At 42.0% G+C, this 21614-nt stretch overlaps 1 protein-coding gene and 1 pseudogene across 6 annotated transcripts in view; one reads left to right on the forward strand and one right to left on the reverse strand.

The window, feature by feature from the left end:
* The window catches only part of ARHGEF28 (Rho guanine nucleotide exchange factor 28), a 134607-nt gene that overhangs the window by 91017 nt on the left and 21976 nt on the right, over window positions 1-21614 (forward strand). For 3 of the 5 annotated variants that reach the window (XM_081881169.1, XM_081881166.1, XM_081881167.1), the window contains exons 19-35: window positions 321-468; window positions 555-676; window positions 1865-2011; window positions 3029-3279; window positions 4592-4714; window positions 6568-6685; window positions 7301-7555; window positions 9007-9083; window positions 9958-10136; window positions 10991-11079; window positions 11714-11896; window positions 12682-12813; window positions 14147-14232; window positions 15186-15224; window positions 15323-15370; window positions 17413-17895; window positions 19506-19806. In XM_081881169.1, coding sequence (XP_081737295.1) covers window positions 321-468; window positions 555-676; window positions 1865-2011; window positions 3029-3279; window positions 4592-4714; window positions 6568-6685; window positions 7301-7555; window positions 9007-9083; window positions 9958-10136; window positions 10991-11079; window positions 11714-11896; window positions 12682-12813; window positions 14147-14232; window positions 15186-15224; window positions 15323-15370; window positions 17413-17895; window positions 19506-19806 — 2781 coding nt within the window. The remainder of the gene's footprint in view (window positions 1-320; window positions 469-554; window positions 677-1864; window positions 2012-3028; window positions 3280-4591; window positions 4715-6567; window positions 6686-7300; window positions 7556-9006; window positions 9084-9957; window positions 10137-10990; window positions 11080-11713; window positions 11897-12681; window positions 12814-14146; window positions 14233-15185; window positions 15225-15322; window positions 15371-17412; window positions 17896-19505; window positions 19807-21614) is intronic. The other 2 variants (XM_081881168.1, XM_081881170.1) reach the window with 1 other exon arrangement.
* LOC309352632 (craniofacial development protein 2 pseudogene) overlaps window positions 1-21614 on the reverse strand; it is a 244138-nt pseudogene that overhangs the window by 52131 nt on the left and 170393 nt on the right. The gene's annotated exons all lie outside the window — the stretch shown is intronic.

The following is a 21614-nucleotide window of genomic DNA, read 5'->3' on the forward strand; positions in this document are numbered from 1 at the left end:
AATCAGCTGAGTGAAATATAAGAGCTCTTGGTATCATAGCCATAGTTTGCCATTGGGAGATAGAAAACTGCTTTATAATAAATCAGATCCTTAGTCCAGTTAGCTCAGTATTGTCTACACTGACTGGTAGCAGCTCTCCAAAGTTTCGGATAGTGGTCCCTCCCAGCCTTATGTGGAAATGCTGGGAGTTGATTCTGGAACCTCTTACGTGCAAATCATGTGCTCACCCTCTAAGCTGCAGCTTTCCCCAAAGACACAGATACAGAGCACTTTGTTAAACTTGTCCAATATCTGAAATACCTGAAACTTTGACCTTCCAGATCCATCATTCAGAGATGTTCCACAGCCAACAATGTCCTCAATGCACCCTTCTACCTCAACACCCATTGGATTATCTACTGTAAAAAAAGATGTACTGCAGCCATCAAACCCCTTATCCAAAAGTGTTCCAGGTACCAGTTTTGAAAGGTAAAATGGCACTCTCTGATGTCTTGCAGTAAACATGATGCTATCTAAATGAGTCACTACACCTGTATGGTTTTGCTTTACCCTAGGAAATCCATGTCACCTTTGGAATCAGATACCGATACCAGTAGCTGGAGATCTCGGTCTCACTCTGAAGAGCTGTTGCAATCAATAGGGACTGCTTCGTCAGTTGACTCTTTTATAATTGAAGGTATATGGGGAACTCAGTGTGATACTATTGACATGTGTAAATGTGTAATATATTAACAAGAAGTGTGTATAAAATAGTACCACTTGTAATGACGAATAAGTAAACATCTGCTCACATTTCCATTTTCATTATTCCTAATTCTGCAGCAAGGATCGCAAGAGCTTTGCAAGCTTTATAGTTCTTGCTTGCAAGGACCAGCTCCCTTTTCATCTCAGCATCATGCTTTTAAAAATACATATCTATCTCTTTTCTAGTGGTTTTCTTGCCTATATGGATTTATTTATTTATGCACCACCTCCTATGAAACACCTCAAAGTGATTTAACACTAAAAACAATTTAACATATTTATGTATGCCTACCTGCTAACATTCTTTCCTAGACAGCTCACAACATAAAAATGATAAAACACCATAAAAATTCAGTTTCCAGCATAATGCTTCTTCCAGCAGAGAAAAATGCAAAAGCATATAAACTATGGTTCAGAACAATAAGATCACGGATTTCTTAAGAAGACCTGGTAAAACTAAAAAGTCTTTGTGCTGAAATAATCATAGGGAAAGCATTATGTGAGCCTCTCTAGGGATGAATTCTATCATCGGAGGGCCCTCTACCAGCAGCCAACACACTTGGTGCGTGTGTTTGTGTGGCACACCCGCAGCGGGGTCTCTGAACAGGATCTCATTACAGTGGTACCTTGGTTTACAAACTTAATCCATTCCGGAAGTCCGTTCTTAAACCAAAGCATTCTTAAACCAAGGCTTGCTTTCCCATAGCAGCGGGGGACTCAATTTACAAATGGGACACACTCAACATGAAGCGGAACATGTTCTGCTTCCATGGCAAAGTTCACAAACCAAAACACCTATTTCCAGGTTTGCAGCATTCTTAATCCAAGTTGTTCATAAACTAAGCTGTTCTTAAACCAAGGTACCACTGTATTTGAGTCCGTATATATGGAAGAAGGCCTGAGATGCAGAATCACACATTTTCAGCCCTATCTGTGACTTCCCGATTTGCGTCATGTGCTCATGCAATCTCATAACTGAGGTCCATCAGTGTTGCTTGTGTGCACCAAAAAAAATCAACCCTACATCTGATTTATGTTATTATCTAATCACTGCCTGAGTTCCACCTTCGCATGCTCATATTTATGTGGCTGGTATATTAAATACTTTTTACTTTGATAGCTACAGACGACGTTGATGCCTCACTGTGGAGCGACCTCAGCACCGATGCATTAGAATTTGAGGCAGAATCCTGGAGTCTTGTTGTCGACCCTTCATTTTGCAATAAGCAGGAAAAGGACATTATAAAACGGCAAGATGTGATTTTTGGTCAGTATTCTAAAATTTAGTCTAATGTTCTGTATAACTAGATACAGATGATGAGGTAAACCATGCCGGAACTGCTGGTGAGCACAAAAATAAGGAACCCGCTGTATGAAATAGAAAAAAACACACCAGGGGTTCAGGCCAGCATACAAAGACACAATATATGGCAAACAAAGTACAACGAGTGTATTCATCACAATGTACCCACATTTTTTCTTGCACCAGAGATAATGAAAATGTATCATTAATTGCTAAAATTGTACTTATTTTGATGATTCAGGAGTACTGCTTGCATGTACTACAGTGGTAACTCGGGTTACATACGCTTCAGGTTACATACGCTTCAGGTTACAGACACTTCAGGTTACAGACTCTGCTAACCCAGAAATAGTACCCCGGGTTAAGAACTTTGCTTCAGGATGAGAACAGAAATTGTGCAGCAGCAGCGTGGCAGCAGCGGGAGGCCCCATTAGCTTAAAGTGGTGCTTCAGGTTAAGAACAGTTTCAGGTTAAGAACGGACCTCCAGAACGAATTAAGTTTTTAACCTGAGGTACCATTGTACATGCCTTGTAATAGCGGATACATTCCTTCTACTTTGCTTACCATATATAGTCGTACTTTGGAAGTTGAACGGAATCCATTCCAGAAGTCTGGAAGTCCATTCAACTTCCAAAAGTCTGGAAACCAAAAGTGTGTTCGGAAACCAAAAGCGTTTGACTTCCAAAACGTTCAGAAACCAAAAGCGCGGCTTCTGATTGGCTGCAGGAAGCTCCTGCAGCCAATCGGAAGGCACAGAAGCACCATCGGACATTCAGCTTCCAATAATAGTTTGCAAACTGGAACAGTCATGTTCGGGAGCCAAAATGTCCAAGAACTAAGCTGTTCGAAAACCAAGGTACGACTGTATAGTGTCCTTGTATGCTGGCCTTAACCCCCGTTTTTTAAAATATGGGACTCTTAGTTTATTGGAAGTCAGTTTTGATTTATTTAATTGTGCATTTTCTTTTTCTTCACTGCAGAGCTGATGCAGACAGAAGTACATCACATCCATACCCTATTCATTATGTCTAAAATATTCAGAAAAGGAATGAAAGAAGAATTGCAGCTGGATCACAGCACTGTGGACAAAATATTCCCCTGTTTAGATGAACTGCTAGAACTTCACCAGCAGTTCTTCTGCAGTATGAAGGAAAGACGACAGGAATCATGTGAGGAGGGCAGTGATAGAAATTTTGTAATTAGCAGAATTGGAGACATCCTTGTGCAGCAGGTAAGGCACTGAGCTGAACAATTTTATTCATTTTTACTCTTATTAACTTTACTGTGATCAGTGGGACGGAGGAGAAATTTAATTCAATATTAGTAATCTGCAAGGTTTACACCTTGAATATCTAACTAGGAATGGGAGGAGAACTTTGATCCAGTCTGTGAAGTGAACCTCCGTAATTTGCACTTTGCAAAACAAAATGTCAACCGAAACAGCCATATTTCAAAATTCTCACTTCTCCAAATTTTGCAATGCCTTTCTCCTGCCCGGTAATGTGTACCAAAATGCATATACCAGTGTACACAATAAATGCATGTATTAGTGAAAATAACATACTGTTGCACGCCACTCCCAGAGGTTCCAGGGTTTGGTTTCCTTCGAATGGGGGAGAGCAGAGACTGTGGTGTATTTCTGATGTATGATTTATGTACACATATATACAACCTGACCCCCAAGATGGAGAGGCTCACAGCACTAACACCTCAAAAGGTCTTGTGTCTTCCTTGGTCACAGCCTTGGATTCAGACAGAAGTCAAGCATGGCTCTGTCTCCCTGGCTTCTCCCTTCTTCTATCCCAGCTCTTAGCTCACGAAACTCTGTGATTTCTGTCTTTCTCACTACAAGCCAGGTGAGGGAAGGGGCCCACCCTTTTGCCCTCTGGCACAGAGCAACTTCCTTTGTTAGACCATACTTAGGTGGTACCTATGGTGACAACTATGACCTTTATATCACAAAAAACCTGCCTAGCTAATTCAGCAATGGAATCCTCATTAGATTTTAACCCCAGGAATTACAAGGGAGTCTGGTATCATCCAGACTAACCCCTTGAAAACACACACACACACACACACACACACACGAGGGGAAATTGGTTGCAAAAATGTGAATATTATTCAAAACAGCGTACAAAATGCTGATGAATTTTCATGACAATTTTGGGGGGTGGGATGGGATTTTATTGCTTATGTTAATAATGCAGAACATAATCAGTCTTCACTTCTGGCCTGTAAATGGCTTACTTATTTCCTCATATAGTGAATTAGTCTTTGTTAAAAACAATCCTTTGGATACCTTTGGCCACAATTAAATATTGGGGGGGGGGGGCTACATATTAGTCTTATTACTTACGTGAAAACTCTCCACTGAATACATAAATTTTAGTCAGACATGTGTAGACTTTATTTGATTCCCACTGCCTTCAGAGGTTAGCCATTAATCTGACTGATGTGCATGGCTTTGTATGGCTTAGTAACATTTTCAATGTAAGGCATTTGATATTCCATGAGTACTATTTTTAATTGCTGCTTTTTATCAGTTTTCAGAAGAGAATGCAAACAAAATGAAGATGATATATGGGGAATTTTGTAGTCATCAGAAAGAAGCAGTGAGTCTTTTCAAAGAACTGCAGCAGAATAAAAAGTTTCAGAACTTCATCAAAGTAAGTTGGCAATAGCAGGTGAGTTAGAATCATAAAACTGTAGAGATGAAAGGGACCCCGAAGGTTGTCTAGTCCAACCCCCTGCAATCCTGGAATCTCAGCTACTTCTGTAGAAAAAATGCTGGAATGAATGAATCCTTAATAGTAACATGCCTGAACAAAGCTGGTGTAGCACAGAGGCTCGAGTCTGAGCTGCAAATCTGGAAGTCGCTGGTTAGAACTTTGTGTGCCTTGAATTCACTAGTAGCCCTAAGCAAGTCATTCTCTTTCATCCTCAATCTCCCCCTCCTCAGTCTGTACGATGAGAGATAATGATCATGGGGATACTGGATCATGTATGTGAAGCACTTTGAACACTTGAAAGTCCTATGCAAATTATTATTATGCATTAATTATTATATAATTAATTTTTCTTTAACAGAGGTTTCTTTTAAAGAACTGAATATATTACCTTGTGCAGGCACAAAATTAATCGGCATAGGTCATTTATGTTGTTGAGCTAAATTCTATTCTAAAAACAGGTCCATAGTTGTAAGTGAGGCTTTAACAAATGTAAAATTTAACAAATTGAGTGTAAAATCAGTTTAGTAAAGCTTACAATGAATTTCAACTTACTATCAAAATACAGTATCAGATTTGGGGGAAACCCCCCTTGCCAAAGAAATCCACATAGTTTCTTACAAAACTCAACAACAAATTCAAATACAACAAAGTCAACGTATTTAATATTACAATAAAATCTAATTACAGATAGGTAGCCGTGTTGGTCTACCATAGTCAAAACAAAACAAATTCCTTCCAGTAGCACCTTAAAGACCAACTAAGTCAGTTCTTGGTATGAGCTTTCGTGTGCATGCACACTTCTTCAGATACACACTGAAGAAGAAGTGTAAACTGTGTATCTGAAGAAGTGTGCATGCACACGAAAGCTCATACCAAGAACTGACTTAGTTGGTCTTTAAGGTGCTACTGGAAGGAATTTGTTTTGTTTTAATAAAATCTAAATTTAATAACAAATGCAAATCAAGATTAGCAACACAAAGCAAGGAAGCTAACCCGACCCCCTTAGTGCTGAATTTTGCTGTATTCTGATGACCCACAGAAGCCTAGCTTGAATATAGTTTTGAGATCTTCAGGGCTAGGTCTTCTCACTAGGCTCAGAAGGAGCAAAAGAGATATGTTGGACACCACCAACGATAGTTAGTTGTCCTCTTCAGCATCCCAGGTGTTCCAGCCACTAGTGCTGGTCTTCTTTCATTTGGATTATTTTTATTTCAAAACCACCACAATAACCTTTCAAACTAAAGTAATAATTCACACTAGTTAATCCGTTGAAGACCTTGTTTTCTATCGACCAGGTTGATGATGCAAACCTTAAAACTAAGATAAGTAAAAATTACCTTAATCTGGCAGGAGAGATTCACAATGTAAAAAAGAAAAAAAAAGGTATTACAGGTAGGAATGCTTATTTACATAAGTGTTATAGTTGCATTCCAGAAAGCATCTTCCCCCCTGGATGTTGTTGGACTCAACGCCCATCAGTCTCAGCCACCATGGCCTATGGTCAAGGATGATGGGTGTTGTATTACAATGCCAGATGGGAAGCAATGGGTTAGGGATGGCTGCTCTAATGATTGGGGAACTTATCATATCCTTCAGAACAATTCAGTTATATAGTTAGTTATCTTATTGACTGAATCATACAAATGTTGTAGCTAGATAAAGAGAATAATATGAATTTTCATTGGAATTAATCAGAAAAAGAGGACCCTGTTAAACATAGGCTAAACATAACCTGCGTATCAAATACATCAAACAAGGGCTGTATTTAAAAATTCTATCTGTTTTTAAAGCTACGGAACAGTAATCTTTTGGCTCGACGTAGAGGAATCCCAGAATGTATTCTGCTTGTTACTCAAAGAATCACAAAGTACCCAGTTCTGGTGGAGAGAATATTGCAGTATTCCAAAGGTAAGCCATAATTTTAATTCACATGCCATCAGAAATTATCAAGGTTTGCTCTGTTGAATAACACTAGGGGTACCAAAGATTTTTCCCTAGTTTCTCACATTGTGAACAGGAAAATATCCACCTAAAGTAAACAACAGGTGGATCAGAATTTCACGTCTCCCTTCCATTTGCTTTTATAGGAACCCATTTCGCCAAGGTGTTTTTTTCTTGAATGAAAGCAGTGGCAAGAACTGGCCTCGCCATTATATCTTTGATTATTACTGGGACCCAGAAGGGCAGAAGCCATATTTTCAGTAATGCAAAGCAAGCATATGTTGCATGGAAAAGGAATGCAGATATTAATTCTGGAACAGTTATTATCATTATATGTGCTTTCGTCTCAAACCACATACATGAAAAGCCTCAGAACCACATATTTAATTAGAATTTTTTAGGGTGGAATTCATAGGCCATGAACTATGTACAGAAATAAATTGAAAAACATGCGCTTGGGCATCTCTTGTGAAAATCCACTCCAGTTATTTAAGGAGAAATGGTTTCCCTTCTTTGCTTATACAGAGAGTGTGTGTATATATTCTTATATTTGTGTATATATATTTGTTTGCTTTTCTATAGAAGGAACTGAAGAACACCAAGACTTATGTAAAGCCCTTTGCCTAATCAAGGATATGATTGCAGCAGTTGATTTGCAAGTCAATGAATATGAGAAAAAACAGAAATTGATGGAGATTCTCAGTAAGATTGAAAACAAAACATATACCAAGCTGAAAAATGGCCATGTTTTCAGGAAGCAGGATCTGATCAAGAAAGAGAGGACACTTCTGCACGAAGGTTTAGTCTATTGGAAAACGGCTACGGGACGCTTCAAAGGTCCTTGCAGTTTTAAGTTCCTTGCATGCTTTTGAAGAATTGTGTATTGTTATCTCTCTTTGGCTTCTAAACAAGAGACATGGGTTTCTGACACAGTGGCATAAAAAACTATTCTGTAGGAAAAGGTGTCTCATATTTAGGCACTGATCCATATACATGATGGAAAAGAGAACACAGTCTTCTGGTTTGCCTTTACAGATTTGAAACATTGAGTATTAAACAGATACACCATTTTCTTACATTAAATTTTCCCCCAAAGTTAAGATTGTTCGATCATTTATCTCTTTCCACAAAAATAAGGAATGAGAACAAAAGTAATTCTGGTTGTAACATATTTTACATCAGTGGCCTGCTTTCTAACGTGATTCTTAAACCACAGTTTTGAAGAGCTTTAAACCTCCTCAAAACTGGGGGTTTAAATGTATTTATTTTTTCACATATTTATATCCTGTATTTTAGAGTAAAGCCTTCACAAGGCAGCTCACGGGAGTTAATAAATACAATGTGTCAAACAATATAGCATTATAAAAATTGAAGTCAAACAAAGCCATCAATGGAAGGCGGGGCAAATTAAATATATATGTTTTAAATCCACTTAAAAGCCACCAGTAAGCAGGCATTTCCTTTGGAATTCGTGCAAAGGGAATTCCCGAGTTGTGGGGCCATCACTGAAAAGCCCCTGTCCATGGTGCCCACTAATCTCATGGTTCTTAGTGGTGGGCCAGAGATCAAGGCACTCTGAGATTGATTTCAAGGCAGGCAGTCCTTCTAGTAAATGTGGCCAGACCAGGCTAGTGGGATATTTGGGTTGAGGTCCACCAGCCTGAGCCAGGTCTAGCAGTGGCAAAGACAAGGCAGAAGTACATAAAAGTATTAAGTAACTGGATGTTTCTGAGCCTACTATATGTGCAGCCTAGAAATATGTGATCAGTACTTGAACCAAGCTCACAAATTATTTCCACACAAATGTACTCCCAAGCTATTTGCAGGATGGGGAGAGAAGGCTGTTTATTTGTTGCTGCTGTTGAGTCAGAAACCCTTCTACTATAGGTGATCTACTACAAATCTCCTAGCAATCTTCTAGTAGATAATGATTTACCTTCTTCCTAGCCTTGTTTTAAGCAATCTGGTCCCAAACCATTCATGTGCAATTCACTTATTTAAAGTAAAGTTTCTGCCGAGGCCTTTGCTGGGGAGGGCAGGGGAGAATTTCCTTGAATGGTGAAGACCTTGGTAAATATTGTTTTATCTTGAGCCTAGTGCTGGAAGATAAAAGAAGAAATGTTTTAAAGGCATTTTTAGAATTTTAATTTAGTCTTAGTGATTTAGATATAGGTACCTTTCAGACATTTTTATTTATGTATTTTAATCGTGTTTGCTTCCATTTTTTTATTTGTTATGATGAAGTAAGAAATTAATTTGTGATACTTATTTCCTTTCTTTTTTGAAAGATATATTAGCCCTCCTTCTAAATGACGTGATGTTGTTTTTACAAGAAAAAGATCAAAAATATATTTTTGCGGCTGTTGTAAGTATGATTATCTAAAAATGTTAATTGCACTTTTTGTATTATATCATGTAACAATGCCTGTATCCAGACTTCTTCTTTTGGTACCTGCCTGTTAGTTATATCTGGGTTTCTTTTTGGTATCTGGTCTAATCATAAAACCTTTTATCAAGGTTTATTTATTTCAAACATTTATATGCTGCTGTGTAGTTTAACAAAATCCCAAGTATGCTGTGAATAAATACTTTTTTTACACAAGGGTTAAATACTTTATTTATAATATGTGAACATAATAAACACTGGGCATGATCCAGCCAAAGTTATGTATTTTAAAGCCCAGTGCATTTAAATAAAGAGTACCCAAAGTATCTCACCCCAGAAGTCTTGGAACATGGTCATTATTATCCATTCAGTAATAAAACAGAGTTTTTAGTATGCAAGAGACATTTTACCAGTGCATACAGTGATTTTATTCTGCAACACAGGTCACATTAAAGGAAAATGCGATGCACATTCAGTAACATGAAAGACCATGTGCTTTCCCGAATAAAGCGAGTTATACTAGTCCTGATTGATACTGGTATCTGCAAAGACCTGCAGTGCATTTCAAACATAATTGTTCTCCCAAAGTTTCCATGATTAAAAATTGCTCTGACATTCTACTGACAACACACCCGTTTACTGTGGCCTTTGACACCTGAAATGTGTGTTTTCAGGGCCTGCCCTATTCCTGTGACTTTAATCTGTTTTAAATTATTAATTTTAGATGTTTGTAACCTGCCCTGAGACCTGCTGTTGTAGGGTTGGTCGTGGTAGTAGAAGTAGTAGTAGTAGTAATAGTAATGATGTTGATGACAATAGTAATAATAAATACTTCGTGGTTCCTTCTGTGTAGGACCAGAAACCTGCAGTTATAGCCCTCCAGAAACTTATTGTCAGAGAAGTAGCCAATGAGGAGAGAGGGATGTTCCTGATTAGTGCCTCGTCTACTGGGCCTGAGATGTATGAAATTCATACCAGTTCCAAAGAGGAACGCAGTCATTGGATGAGGCAGGTTCAAGAGGCAGTGGAAAGGTACAGGTAGACCCTTTCTGCATTGCTTTTTTTTACATTTATTTATTTCTTTACTTGAGTGTAAATCATGCCTAGAAATGCTGGTTCAGATTTGATTTTGGTTTGGCAGATTTTCTTTTATCGATGTGATTTTCTTAAGGAGACATATACAGGTAGCATGGGAGATCATTAAACTGTAGTTACTAGTGGTAGAAAATACATAGCTGTTGCAATCCTGAGCATGCTTAAGAGCCAGTAAATTCCATTGAATACAGTAGAACTTACTTCCAAGTAAACATTCATAGGATTGTCCTGCAAACTTATTTGCTTCATATTGTGCTCTGTTCAAAAAACAAATAAATGAATCCGTTGTCACATTTCACTTCACTTCACTTTTAATTTATATACAGTGGTACCTTGGGTTAAGTACTTAATTCGTTCCAGAGGTCCGTTCTTAACCTGAAACTGTTCTTAACCTGAAGCACCACTTTAGCTAATGGGGCCTCCTGCTGCCGCCGAACGATTTAGCAGAGTCTGTAAGCTGAAGTGTATGTAACCTGAAGCGTATGTAACCCAAGGTACCACTGTACTGCCTTTCTATATTACTACACACAGCAACAAAATAATCTGATCAAATACATTTTCTTCTAAACATGTCAAGACCAGGAATAGCCATTGTGGAATGACACAAATTGAGATTTTGCATATACTCTTAAGTGCAAAATGGGAGTTTGTCTGCATATGTTTTGCTTCTTGTGCTGCGTGTGTGTCTGCACATACACACCTCTATTTTATACATTAATTGCTTGAGAGGGAAAGAGAGAGAGAGAGAGAGAGAGAGTTGGCTGTATTCTCTTTGTTTACATTTCATCCAGTTGTCCAGAGGAAGAAGGAAAAATGAGCGAATCTGATGAGGACCGAAGAATAGCTGAAGCCAGAGCAGCCAAAATTCAAAAATGTCAAGGTATGGTATTTGCCCTAGTTCTCTTGAAATAAAATGGCTTTAAAAAAAAAAAATACTTGGTGTAAAGAACACCCATCTACCTTGAGGGCCTCCGACATTCACACCTGTGTCTGCCGCCACCCCTCAGTTCACCCTGACTTCTGAGTAATAGGAGCTGCCAATGGTTGTGGGGCAACTTTCAGCATTCCAGCAGTGGGGAATCTCTGGCTTGCGGGCAATTGACAACCTAGACCCTTTAGTCTACCTTCACAGGACTCTTTCACAAGCCCCTATCGCCACATGGGAGCCATTTCTTCATGGTAAGGTACCACATGACAACTAGGTGAGGTTGCACCGCTGAGAAATGGCTGTGGCTCTGTGGGAAGGTATTCTGATGTAGATGTACAATCACTCTGGCAACAACCATGCCTCTTTAGTGTTCTGGGCTTAGCATACTAGCGTGATGCAGCTGTTGAAAAGCAACGTTATAATGATAATTTGCTGAAGTAGACAAAGAAATTGGAACAGTCAGAAATCAGTTTCATGTTACAGAAGCCAGATGGGGTCCCCTCTCCCAATAGTGATTCAGCATACAGAGTAGTAAGCAATAACGATGGTGGTTGTTGGCCTAATGCATGGATTTGTATCTTGGCAGTAATTTTGAGTAACCAGGACCAACAGATCTGTAGCTACTTAGAAGATAAGCTGAATATCTATGCAAAGCTTGGAGACATGAGTGGCTTTGAAGATGTCCATGTAGAACCACACCTGCTGATAAAACCAGACTCCGGAGAAACACCTCAAGTGGCCTCACTCCTGGCAGCTGCTCTCAAGGAAGGTAAGGCTTCATCCATGGGCATCCCACTCTTCCCTATGGGCATGTCCTCTCCTTTGTCGCTTTTCACACTTTTCCACATGTCTCTTGTAAAATCACCACATTCAGTGACTACTGTGCGTTTGGTCACTATTGTACAACAGCTCCTATTAAGCTGTGGCTCAAAGTACCAGTTATGTGAATCCAAACCTGGGGAGCCAGCATCAAAGTGCAAAAAAGATCTCTCTCTCTCTCTCTTCATGACCCTTTCTTAATATGCACCTCTTGAAAGTATGGGACAAAGACCTGATACACCTCTGGTGTTCTAGACCCAGGCTTTAAAAGATGGTTGGCTAAACTGTGGCCATCCAGATGTTATCAAACTACAGTTCCTGACATCCGTAACCATTCACCATGCTGGCTTGGACTGATAGGAGTTGTAGTCCAACAACATCTGGAGAGCAACAGCTGTTTTAGGTAAAAGGTTCAGGAGAACAGCCTTCTTGCTAAATCTGTCACATCATCAAATTTCTACAGTGAGTTTTCTGATTCATGACTAAGTTTGTTCAGATTTAAAAAAAACATCATGCTTATAAGCTGCTCATTAGAAAGTCGATACACCAATAAAGGTTAAGGAATGCAATGTAAAAATAACTTTAAATGATTCCAATAGTCACTCATAGTTGTTTCACATGGAGAAGAAGAAATAGTTCATAATTGATATAAGGGAAACATGCACTCACCAGCATTAATTGGGGGGGATACCCTAAATTATTGACTGAAAGCCTAAACTTACTTTCTTTCTACAGCGGAAAACCTCCATGCGGCTGTAAGATTATCACAGATGAATGAAACAGACCTCTCAACAGAAGAGAGTACTGAAGAATCGAGCATGACAGAACGTCTTGGTGAAGCTGAAGACTGCGAATCTTTCACTGATTGTTAGTAAGCACTAATACCTTTTAATTGTCCCAGTGCTAAATTTACCATGCTTATTTATTTAATCCTTTTCAAAATGTAATGCAAAACAGGATCAGCAAAGAAAAGTGCTTCATATTCTGTATACTTACTTGGGGCCAGTTCATCCAATAAGAGGAATCTCCACATAGGAGCCATTTGTGGAAATACATTTTCAGGACTGTCCTGTAAATCACTGGCAAAGTATTTTCTCTTCTTCTGTGTTGCAACTTCACTAAATAATCTGATGTGTAGTGTGTGACTTTCTGTTTTGCTTGAGAGACATTACTCATATTAGATATTTAAAGCCATCCCTTTAAAATGTGAATGGCATTTTATTTTAATACCTTCTATTAACATTTATTTTTTAAAGGACAGATATTCTGATGAATGTTACAGTTTACAGGATGGGGCCAGTTCCGCCAGTTCTATATTGTGGGCTGCAGCTGTCCTAGTAATGTCTGCTAGGCCTCTAAACACTTGATGTGGTAGTCTCCAGTTCAAGCACAAGCTCCCATGATTTATAGAGAGTGGTGCTGTAGGAGTCATGAATGTGTTTACAATCCTACATACAAACTACAAGCACACTTTGATAAATCATGTGGACAACCAATATTAGGTACGGGTGCCTCAGTAGTCTGCATAGTTCTTTGCCCTGTCCTCCACCCTTGAAAAACAAAAGTAAAATTATGCAAAAACAAACATAAAGATTTGCGTATCTTTCCTTAAATTGCATACTTTTTGCACATCCCAAAATTCCTGTTGGCACAGAATTACCATATCAGTTTTTTTAAAAAAAAAACAGCAACCAGAAATCAAGAGAGCTTGCTCAGTCCTCAGTTGCCTCTATCATAATAATAATAATAAAAATCAAACTTTTATTTATATCCCGCCCTCCCTGGCCGAATTCGGGCTCAGGGCGGTAACATCAAATATATAACATTAGTATAAAATCAATAATTAAATTACCTCCTAAAAACAGGTCAAAATCAAATTAAAGTCTAATTGGATGGCTTTAATAGATCATCTATCTATCTATTATCTAATTTGGTGTTAAAATGTAAAATACTATTGATTTTTGAAGATAGTGCAGAGAGACAAATAAAAAGCTGAAAATGCAGGTATCACAACTGGGATATTAGAACTTAAGGAAATGAATTGGAGAAGTGGAACAAAAAAGGAAAAAAGGAGAAAAAGGAGGAAGATAGAACAGTGCAGGGGAAGAACTAGGAATAATTTATGCTGAATGGTTACATGTGTTATACACTTAATTTTGTACATCTGACTCCTGTCTTTTCCTGATGGTTTAATCGTTAGATACAGAATTGAAGGTGGATAGAGAGCCTTGTGATTCAGATATCAATGATGCAAACAGCTTCACAGAAGCTCACATGCTGGATCAGGTAGGCTACTTGGTGAGCATTCTGTCAGAGCCATGCACACGGTGTTTCTGTTCAGGAATATCAAGGTGCCAAATCTGATACACGCAGTGCCCAGTCCTTTCCGCCTGGTTATCACCTTCTACCCTAGAGGTGGCAAGGCATTTCCAGCCCAATGGCCACACTCCCTCCCCTCCAGGCAGATTCCAGGGGTCACATGCCAGCGACGTGCGGAGCCAGGGGCAAAAGTGGGAAGAGCAATACGTGTTTGCACATGAGGCTATTCTTTTCCATATTCGCCCATTCCTTTCCATGCTCTGTCAAGGCAGCCAAGAAGCCTTGTCACAGTTCCAGGTTAGTTCAGCCAGGCAAATATATGCACGGAGGGTGTGAAACAGGGCTGATGGGGGCGGCGGCAGGGGGCAGCTTGGGAAGCTTGTGGCCTGGGGGAATCCTGAGGGCCAGATAGAGCAGCCTGGAGGGCCTGAGTCCCCCCCATACTATACCCCTATTGCCACCTTCTCCCATAGCTGTCAACTTTCGATTTGAAAATAAGGGATCAGCAGCCTCACCTGTCCTGGGGACAGTCTACGGGATATCTAACAATCCGGGATAGCAGCAGGAAGCAGCAGGAAACGGCACTGGAATAAGGGAATTTCCCGCAAAAAAGGGAAGGTTGACAGCTATGCCTTCTCCAGACCCCCTACTTCACCTTGCCACAGCACTTTCATCGCCGGAGCAATTTAAATAAGCAACCACCTTAAAGAATCCTTAAATCCACTTACTTCTTTCGTACCAAGAATGCATGATTAATTTTGTAGCACACCATTTCTAGCACACTCCATTGCTTAAAAAAAACACCCCACAACCCCCTGACATTTGCAAAATGCAAGTATTTAGACATTGTAAGAGACTTACCAGAAGGTGGCAGTCTAGGTCTACTACAAAAAAAAGCTAACCTCATTGTATGTTTGTAGGAAGGAGGCAAGCATTTTGCTGCTTCTGCGCAAACTGAGGTGAGTTGCTTCCATTACAAAATCTACTAATATTGTTTGCCTTGGAACTTACTGTATTTTGTAAACAACAACGACAAACTTTTCTTTTCTTTCTTTAGATTGTACAGACTATCCAGAATTTAACCCGCCTCTTGTACAGCATCCAGGTATTGACGAAATTGTGTGTTTGTTGCCCACAACTGCTATCTTTTTTTTGAGAATTAGAATGAAACAAATATTTTGGCAGAAATCTGTCTGTTTATAACACCACCTTCACTGGTCCTGGAAAGTAGGGGCCTGATCCCATCCTCGCTGTGCAGGGCCCAGCAAATGGAGGTACAGAGCTGTACAATGGCCCCTTGCTAGTTGCAGCAGGCGGGGAAAGAGTAGCTCATGCATGGGCTACTGCCGGATGTCCTGCTGGCCGGAGCAGAGGGCATCCCATTGCCATTCCGTTTCTCCCCTTCTGCTTTGGTGTTGCTGTTGGAAGTAGTGTGACCAGATGCAAGAGGACACCTGTATCTTTTAAGAGTTGTGCGGAAAAGAGAATTGCAGCAGGAGCAGTTTGCAAAGTGAGCTGCACTTGCTGAAATCCCCTCTTCCACACAGCTATTAAAGGTGCAAGAGGCCTCGGGGCCGGCCCAACTGTGAGGCAAATTGGGATGATTTTCCGGACCCAGAGATGCTTCACGTCAGCAACAGCCTTCTCTGCCACCCACACAAGGTTTCTACTGGGCTATCCTCCACTTTGCCTCCACCTTTCTAGAAAAAAATATGTCAAGTTATTTTTGTTTCATTTCAACTTGGGTACTAATTTAAATTTACTTGTATGCCTCCTTCCGGCAACTCCTGCAGCTGAGCTAGAGCCAAACATATTGTTCTGCTTTCTTGTGGGCCACTGAGAGGGGAGTCTTTGTCATCTGGGCAGTCCAGGGCCTCCATACACACTATACAAGCTTGCACCCCAGGGAGCTCACGTTGGTGCTGTCAATGCAGCAGTTTGACTTCAGCCCCTGGAGGTGCACTCCATTGTCCCTCAAGATAGACAGATGCCAGCCAATTGAAGTCACCACTTCCACCACACTTCTCAGTGTCTGTCTTTACTCTTGCATAAATCCATGTCTAACACAGGAGTGGCTGGTGAACAGAGGGAACTACAGCACACCTGTGCACTACCAGAAGCAGCATCGCTGCCATGTATGGGGTGTGTGTGCAAGGTGATGGGGAGGTTGGTGCTATGTGTGCACACTGGCAGAAGCCTAGTTTGGCCCTGTGGATGTGCCTGCACAGTGCTGACCTCCCTGCCACCTCACCTCACCTTCCCTCTCCTCTCCAGTTAAGCAGCCGTGACACCACAGCTGGGAGGCCAGGCACATGGAAGTTCCCCTGCCTTCCTCCCACACCTGAGCTAGCAGGGCATGTATCCATTTGATAGTTATATCATTGTCCCAGCTCCCCTTGGAAGAGGCACACATACTCAGAGGCTGATTCTTTCTCCAAGCTTTAATGTTCAAATTAGTACAATACATTTGCAAATCAAAGGCAAAGCAGGCAATAAACATCTCTATACACAACAACATAGCAGGTAAGATGGCTTCTCAGGTGAAGACACTGATCCAGCAACGATATGCCCGGTGTAGCCCTGTTGTAAAGGAACGAGGCGGGCACAATTTAGCCAGAAAGCGGTTCTGTTTCTTAGCAAGTAACCTGCCTCGCTTGAAATCTGGACCATCTGTTCACACCTCTTGATATCTGGGGGATGCAGGTGATGGGAGAGGTGTCCCTGCCTCCTGAGAGGTGGAGGGGTCAAGCACAACATCCTTCTTTGGACAGACGGGGATAGACTCTGCGTCTGACTCCAAAGGTGGGGAAGGTGGAGCAGGAGGCACAGTGGGAGCTTCAGAGCCAGACCCTAACAGCTGCGCAGAGGGATGTAGGGCCTCGGTGACTGATGGAGTGTAAGAACAGGTTGAGGGAAATTCACCCCCATTTGGATCCTCCCCAGAATTGACAGTATCAAGTGCCCCTGGATCAGGCAGTGACCTCCCAAGCCCTCTGGAGCCTTTGCTAGGGTCTCCCCCCCAGCTGTGGTCAACCCATGATGTTAATTGCACCTGTCCATTGGGAGTAAGGTTTTAAATGATGTCCCTTCCATTTGCACCTCAAAATCTAATGGAAACTGATGCTACGTTTGTCTTTTGGGGAAAAGGCAGCCGTAACCATCCAGGACAGCCACATTGAGCTCCATAAGCTGCTCCAGCAGGAACACGAAAGGTCCAGCTGGAGTCCCAGCTTCCGTAGCACCTCCCTCCCGGAGCAAGAAAAGCACCGGAACTTCAAACCCAAAGAGGAACTCGCAAATATCCAGAAGCTGCAGCACCAGTTCCAGCAAGAGCAGCAGCGCTGGCACCGCGAGTGTGAGCAGCGGCAGCAAGAACACGAGGCGAGAGAGACCTGCTTGCTGGAGAAGGAGAAAGAGTGCCTGAACCGAGAGGAGCTGCTTTGCAAAAACCAGGGAGAGCTGGACGTCCAGCTGCAGGATTACCAGCAGAACCTGGAGAGGCTCAGGGAGAGCCAGAGGATGGTGGGGAAGGAGAGGGACACAGTCAGGCTGCAGCAGAAGATCTTGCGCCACTGGAAGCACAGCCGCCAGAGCAGCCTGCCTGCAGAGATCTCCCCAGGGAACAATGAGGTATGCAGGATCTTCTCCAGAAGAACATTACTTGGGCTATCTAGCACTTTTTCTACTTGCCTGGTGCACATTAGCTTAGGGATCATCACCAAAGCCCTTTGAGGGAGGACAGTTTCATTGCCCCTGCGTTGCAGAGGGGACGCTGAGGCTGTGAGAGAGCCATGTGCCTCTGAACCAACCTAGCAAGTTCATGGCTGAGGTGAGGTGTGAACAGGGACTTCTCCTCTCCCAGCTCATTCTCTCCACTACTGCATTTGCCCCACTTACTGTATCTTGTTTAGGGCAGCCTTGGCCAACCCGGTGTCCTCCTGATACAGTGGTGCCCCGCAAGACGAATGCCTCGCAAGACGAAAAACTCGCTAGACGAAAGGGGTTTCCGTTTTTCGAGGTGCTTCGCAAGACGAATTTCCCTAAGGCCTTGCTTCGCAAGACGAAACCGCTAATAGCCGCTAAGCCGCTAATAGCCGTGCTTCGCAAGACGAAAAAACCGCAAGACGAAGCAACTCGCGGAACGAATTAATTTCGTCTTGCAAGGCACCATTGTATTTTTGGACCCAAATGCAGGCTGAGGCTGATGGATATTGTTGTCCAAAACATCTGGGGGGCACCAGGATGGTGAAGGCTAGTTTATGTCGTGAACCACCCTGTGAAATTTAGTAAATAAAGAAAATAGTGAAACAGGAAATCACAAAAGGATATTGGGGAAGTACTAAAGGTTGAGATGACTGATTCGAGGCCAAGGCTGTTTTTGCAGTATCCCTACATCTATGCAAGTATGAGTAGTACCATTCTGATAGGCCTCACTGTTTAGAGAAGAGAGGGTGATGGGGAGTGTGGCGATCACACAGGGTCCCCGGACGTTTCACCGTCTATTGATCCCTGTGCCACCACTTTATTTCTCGCTGCCACCACCCAGGCCCTACCTGATACAATACTGAGTCCAGTCAGGGTTAAATTGGAACATAAACTTCTGTTAATTTATTGCAGTTTAACAAGCGTGTGGTTTCATAAACTGTATCGGTCAATTACAATCATGGGGTGCCTATCCAGACCTATAACGTCCGCTACCTGCTCTCACTCACTAAACCACCTCTCAGATATTTACTTGTCTGCCTAGCCCCTAACTGTTCCTGACTCAGCTTATTTCGCTACACTAACTCAACCTACCCACAGACTCTATCCCAATTCACTTCCACTCCAACCAACCACCCAACTCCCAACGAACTCCCCCCTTCGCCTCTCCCAGAGCTGGTTTTATAGTCCCTCTGACTCCATGCCCCTGGGTTTTGATTGGGTAACCTGTTTAACTATTTCACCTCCAGCACTCTCATATGTTGACGTCACAGGGAGCAGCCAGAGAACAATCCTAAACGCGTCAATGCAGAAGGAGGCTTCCCATGGACATATGTTATATTTTCTCTTGCATCATGTAAACTTTGCTTCTCTTTATTCTCTTCCTGGAAGCAGATGGATGACTGGTTTTTCTTCCGAACCTTTGCTCTTGGGGGAAGCCGGTTGATGATACCAAGGTGTGAAAAAGGGATGTATTGTCAGAGGATAGGATAGAGCTTTGAGTTGCTTAGATTTCCCTTTTTATTTTCTTTGCACAGATCATGGGGCACAACCAGTCGGACTGCTTTTGTGGTGAGAATTCAGTCTTCCTAAATGAAGCCATAGTACAGATGTCATTAAACCGCCTCAACAGATCGAACTCATCTCTAGTTTATCAGGACAGAATGCGTGGCGTGAACCTGCCAAATTCAGATTTAACAAGGACTCCTGAAAACCAGGTCAAGCTCAACATGGACATTTCTTCCCAGCAAGCATTCATGGGTGATCCCTCAAAATCCAGTAGACTCTGCCATCATACTCTCTCCTTCAGCACAGGTCACATGGATGCTTGTAACAATTGTAAGTGATCATTTAATTTGCTATATCTGGTGAGTGACATTAGACAAAAAGCCGTATTCCAAATGTTCTGTGGTCTTGCGCAGACTGGAAAATCCTGAGACTCCCTACTTAACCTACTTACATCGAGCTTCTGCCTATTATGGCTGCTGAGAGAAGCATGAACTCAGGATTCCTTTCACCCAAAGTGAGAGATATACTAAGGACCAGCACTTGAAGGTCCTTGTAGGGCAATGCTTGGCCCCTGGATTCAGAGGGTGGGTGGGGTGGGTGTAGCAATGTAATTTAATAGCAGGCTGCTTTGAGGTGTGAGAACAAAATAAAAATAAAAAATAAAAAAATTCCTTCCAGTAGCACCTTAAAGACCAACTGAGTTAGTTCTAGGTATGAGCTTTCGTGTGCATGCACACTTCTTCAGATACACTGAAACAGAAGTCGTTTTGAGTCAAACAAAACATGTAAAAATGGCAGCTTGGGTCCTAATTGCTGCTCCATTCGTGTGAGGAGAGGGGGTGATTTCCACCAACTCTACAACTGTACTTGCTGATCAGAAGGTTGGTGGTTGGAATCCCTGTGACGGGATGAGTTCCCGTTGCTTGGTCCCTGCTCCTGCCAACCTAGCAGTTCGAAAGACCGTCAAAGTGCAAGTAGATAAATAGGTACCGCTCCAGCAGGAAGGTAAACGGCGTTTCCGTGCACTGCCCTGGTTTGCCAGAAGCGGCTTAGTCATGCTGGCCACATGACCCGGAAGCTGTACGCCGGCTCCCTCGGCCAATAAAGTGAGATGAGCACTGCAGCCCCAGAGTCGGCCACGACTGGACCTAATGGTCAGGGGTCCCTTTACCTTTACCTTTACCCTTAACAGAATAATTCATACAGAATTCATACATTTTGTTTCGTAAAACTGAATAAGGCAATTTAGGCTGAAAGAGAGCTCTCTCCCCATGTAGGCATCTTTTCAAAGAGGGCATCTAATTCCTTGTAGACTTCCTTTAAAAAATGTATGCTACTAAATCCATGTATAGCAGCGTATCCCGTGTATCCCAGTATCCCATGACATGCTCTTTCATTTCTGGGATTGTGCAATGTGTCCTCTGCTGCATTTTTCCTGTTTCTTCCAGTGCTGTTGCCCTAGAACAACAAGAAATGGGGGGAAAGGATTCTGGGATGCACTTTCAAACCAGGGAAATGGACTTGCAAGACAAGGTTGTGCCAGTCCCAGCCCAGAAACTTTGCAAGCCATAGGATGGTGGTTATGCCAGCAGTTCTGTGCTTGGGGTGGCATGTAGCTGCTGTGGCAAAGCAAAACTGTACAAGTCAGTTGTGTATTGCTGCACAGCTAATGTTAACATGATCCCACCTTTTCTAGCCAATGTGGTGCAGCTTAAAGTAGCTTTCCTCAACCCATGTACTCTCCAGATATTTTGGACTACATTAACCCAGACCATTTGCCATGCTTTCTGGGGCTTATGCATATATTAGTCCAAAACATCTAGAGTTGTACCCAACAAAGTTGTCCCCATTAGCACCAGGATATCTGCCTACACAATGGAGCATCCTCTCGTCTCCTTGCACCCCGTAATCTGTTCTGGGGGGTACCCAGAGCCGATTGGGGAATATATGAAGACAGCAGGCAGAAGGTCCCATTGCACAGGCAGAATTCCTTGCACTGACAGGACAACATTGTTTTATGCAGCCCCTGGTGGTATGTCTTTCTGTCTATGCATTTAATTGAACAGTACAAAAATTTGCAGGTAAACGTGCTGTCTAAGGAGCAGGTGTTCATGCTGCCCATACACAGATAGAGCACT

The sequence above is a fragment of the Podarcis erhardii genome (genome assembly GCF_964252035.2).
Source record: "Podarcis erhardii genome assembly, chromosome: 11".
NCBI classification, from domain to species: Eukaryota; Metazoa; Chordata; class Lepidosauria; order Squamata; family Lacertidae; genus Podarcis; species Podarcis erhardii.